The sequence below is a fragment of the Cardiocondyla obscurior genome, unplaced genomic scaffold (assembly GCF_019399895.1).
Source record: "Cardiocondyla obscurior isolate alpha-2009 unplaced genomic scaffold, Cobs3.1 scaffold62_0_118913, whole genome shotgun sequence".
Taxonomy (NCBI): domain Eukaryota; kingdom Metazoa; phylum Arthropoda; class Insecta; order Hymenoptera; family Formicidae; genus Cardiocondyla; species Cardiocondyla obscurior.
The window spans coordinates 31,632-34,409 of NW_027228808.1; the positions used below are offsets into that span (position 1 = coordinate 31,632).

Here is a 2,778-nt window from a genome sequence, read left to right on the forward strand (position 1 = left end):
AGGCGAATGGGTCAATAGAACGGTCACACCACGTTCTCTGGGAATACTTAAAACAAATTGTAGATAACAAATCCGATTGGGACTGTTATCTTAGCTTAGCAAGCTTATCTTACAACACGAGCGTTCATGAGGGAACGGGTTACACGCCTCATGAATTAGTATTTGGCAAAGCCGCCCGCGTACCGACAAGCAATCCATTCCCAGAAGACGTTCCGAACGAAAGCTATACCGACTATCTCATTAAGTTACACGATAAGATTCATGATGTACAGACGAGCGCCCAATCTAATCTTATAAATGCGAAACATAAATCAAAGGCAAGATACGACGCAAGACAGAATTTAAATTGTATAAAGAAAGATGATATGGTGTATCTCTTAAAAGAACCGACACATAAACTTGGGGACCAGTATGTAGGACCTTATCAAGTAATTGAGATACTCCCTCGAAATAACGTACGTCTTAAGATAAACAACCGAGTCACGCGAACCGTCCACATGGATAAGATTAAGTTAGCCCCTCCCAATGCTGAGTCACCTGAAAAGGATACATATTCCCGGTCATCGGAGCCAAGAACCGGCACTACACCCGAAGACCACTGACCGACAACATGACTCTCTCTGCCAGGAAGACTCTCGTCATCACAACACTCTTGCCGTTAGCAACAGCGCTGATAGGCTATGATTGTGGAGGACAAGGAATGAATATAACCACACTATCACTTCTCGATATTGGAGACTGTGACGTCGGAAGCCTGGAACCAAAAGAAGAAAAAGTCTACGTACAACTTATGCAGACATCGGACTACGATAGGGTAACCATAACCCAATGCAGAATAGAAATAGACCGAACCATTTCCTACTGTGGAATGCACTCGCACACATCAGTCGTTCATAATGGACGCCGCGAATACATTCAGGAAGTAGGCGAACAAGCTTGCAGAAGAATACACGACACCGGCTCCATTACTATTGTCAACGCCATCCTCGATGGACTCACCAAAAACTCAACCAACTTCAGAAGCGCAACGTTAGCCGGATCCGTGTCAGTCGATGGACGCTGTAGCGGATCACAATACTCTGATGGATATGGAAATTGGGAGAACGTTGTGGTACAGGCCAGTATCAAGATTACACTCAGATCCTCGGAAGCGCCAGTAAAACGAGCTTCAGGACAAGTGATACTACCAGTTGGAACAAAATGCACTCTTTCAAGAGGATACTGCATGGACGCTGAAGGGACAGAAACGTATTGGCCAATTCTACCCACTGATACCTGCCACTTCGATCGATACGACATACTGTATGAAGGAATAGCTGCAAAATTGACATCACGAAATAACCCAGACAACCCAATAATCTACACAGTGACATCACAAGATACAACGTTTGCTCTGACCAAAACGCACGAAATCAATGTGTGTGGATACACATTACTGCAAACGGAACACCCGAAGCTATTCATATTGGAGACTAAAAGAGGAGCAACCTTCAAGACAAGATCTAAAATATCAGTCGATAATTTAGACATTTTCGCATATGTGAATTCTAAATTTATATATGTAGAAAAGCATATAAAGACCCAACTGTCTAAACTATACAGAGACATTATGGAACAGAAATGCGCATTGGAGCGCCAAGTGCTACAAAACGCCTTATCACTAGCCAGTATCGCACCAGACGAAATGGCGATAAGACTAATGAAAGGACCCGGTTATACTGCCGTAACAAGTGGAGAAGTCATCCACATGATTAAATGCATTCCAGTGGAGTGTAAAATTAGACACACCGAAGACTGCTACAACGAGTTGCCAATTACGAGACACAACGAATCGTTCTTCTTATTACCAAGATCCCGGATAATCACGAGAAAAGGAACAGTTCGTGATTGCCATGGTTTATTACCTGCCATGTACAAAATCGAAAACACTTGGTATAGAGTAGCACCACGACCAATGGAAACTCTTCCGCCTCCAATAATCGAACCACTATCACAACCTAAATGGCATTATACCAGCCCAGCAGGTCTAGCAGCGAGCGGAATCTACTCTACCGACGACCTAGACCGACTCAGGACACACATAATGTTTCCAGTGGAAAAACCAGCAATGATTAACAACATTGCACAAGGCGCGATGGGAAATAAAGTCGCACCTGGATCAATATCTATGATTGGCTTACTGGATGAAGCCACACTCGATCATATTGCTGAAAATACGGGACGACGAATCTGGAAAGGATTCATGTCATTTGGATCAGCCAGTGCAGGAATACTGGCAATCTTCCTAATCATCAGATTTGTAAAACTCTGCATAGATACCATTATTCACGGTTACGCTCTACACACCGTCTACGGAAGGAGTCTCCATCTATTGGGAGCCTTGTGGAGTTCAGTCACGCACCTGTTACTACACCTGGGAGGAAAACCAACAAGGGAACGAGAGCCAGATATCCCCAAAGAAGATAAACCCCATTCAACGATAGAAGCTCTTCACCCGCCATCAACCTCCAAAGCTGATTTTCCTGAAGAAAAGGTACCCCACAAGTATACATACGCATCACTGCGTCAATATATAGACGGAAATAATTAAGTATAGTTTTAAGCAAAAACATTGGCACATTGGCCAATCTTTTATTTTAAGGGGGGAGGTGTTACGACCCCACAACACATAGTTAATAAGAGACACTACACCTAAGAAATTTTTCGCCTTTTTACTTGTATGACATCGTTAATCCTTAATCTACTTAGACGCATGTGCGTCATTACATAAACACATTA

The 2,778-nt window shown here is 43.2% G+C and overlaps 1 protein-coding gene across 1 annotated transcript; it reads left to right on the plus strand.

Moving 5' to 3' along the window:
* The first annotated feature begins 610 nt into the window (after positions 1 to 610).
* LOC139112892 (uncharacterized) lies at positions 611 to 2,778 on the plus strand. Its single transcript, XM_070673874.1, has one exon. The coding sequence runs from the start codon at positions 611 to 613 to the stop codon at positions 2,588 to 2,590; it is 1,980 nt and encodes a 659-aa protein (XP_070529975.1). The 3' UTR covers positions 2,591 to 2,778.

Coding starts and splice junctions, on each gene's coding strand:
- LOC139112892 (XM_070673874.1), top strand. CDS start 611: ATGACTCTCTCTGCCAGGAAGACTCTCGTCATCACAACACTCTTGCCG.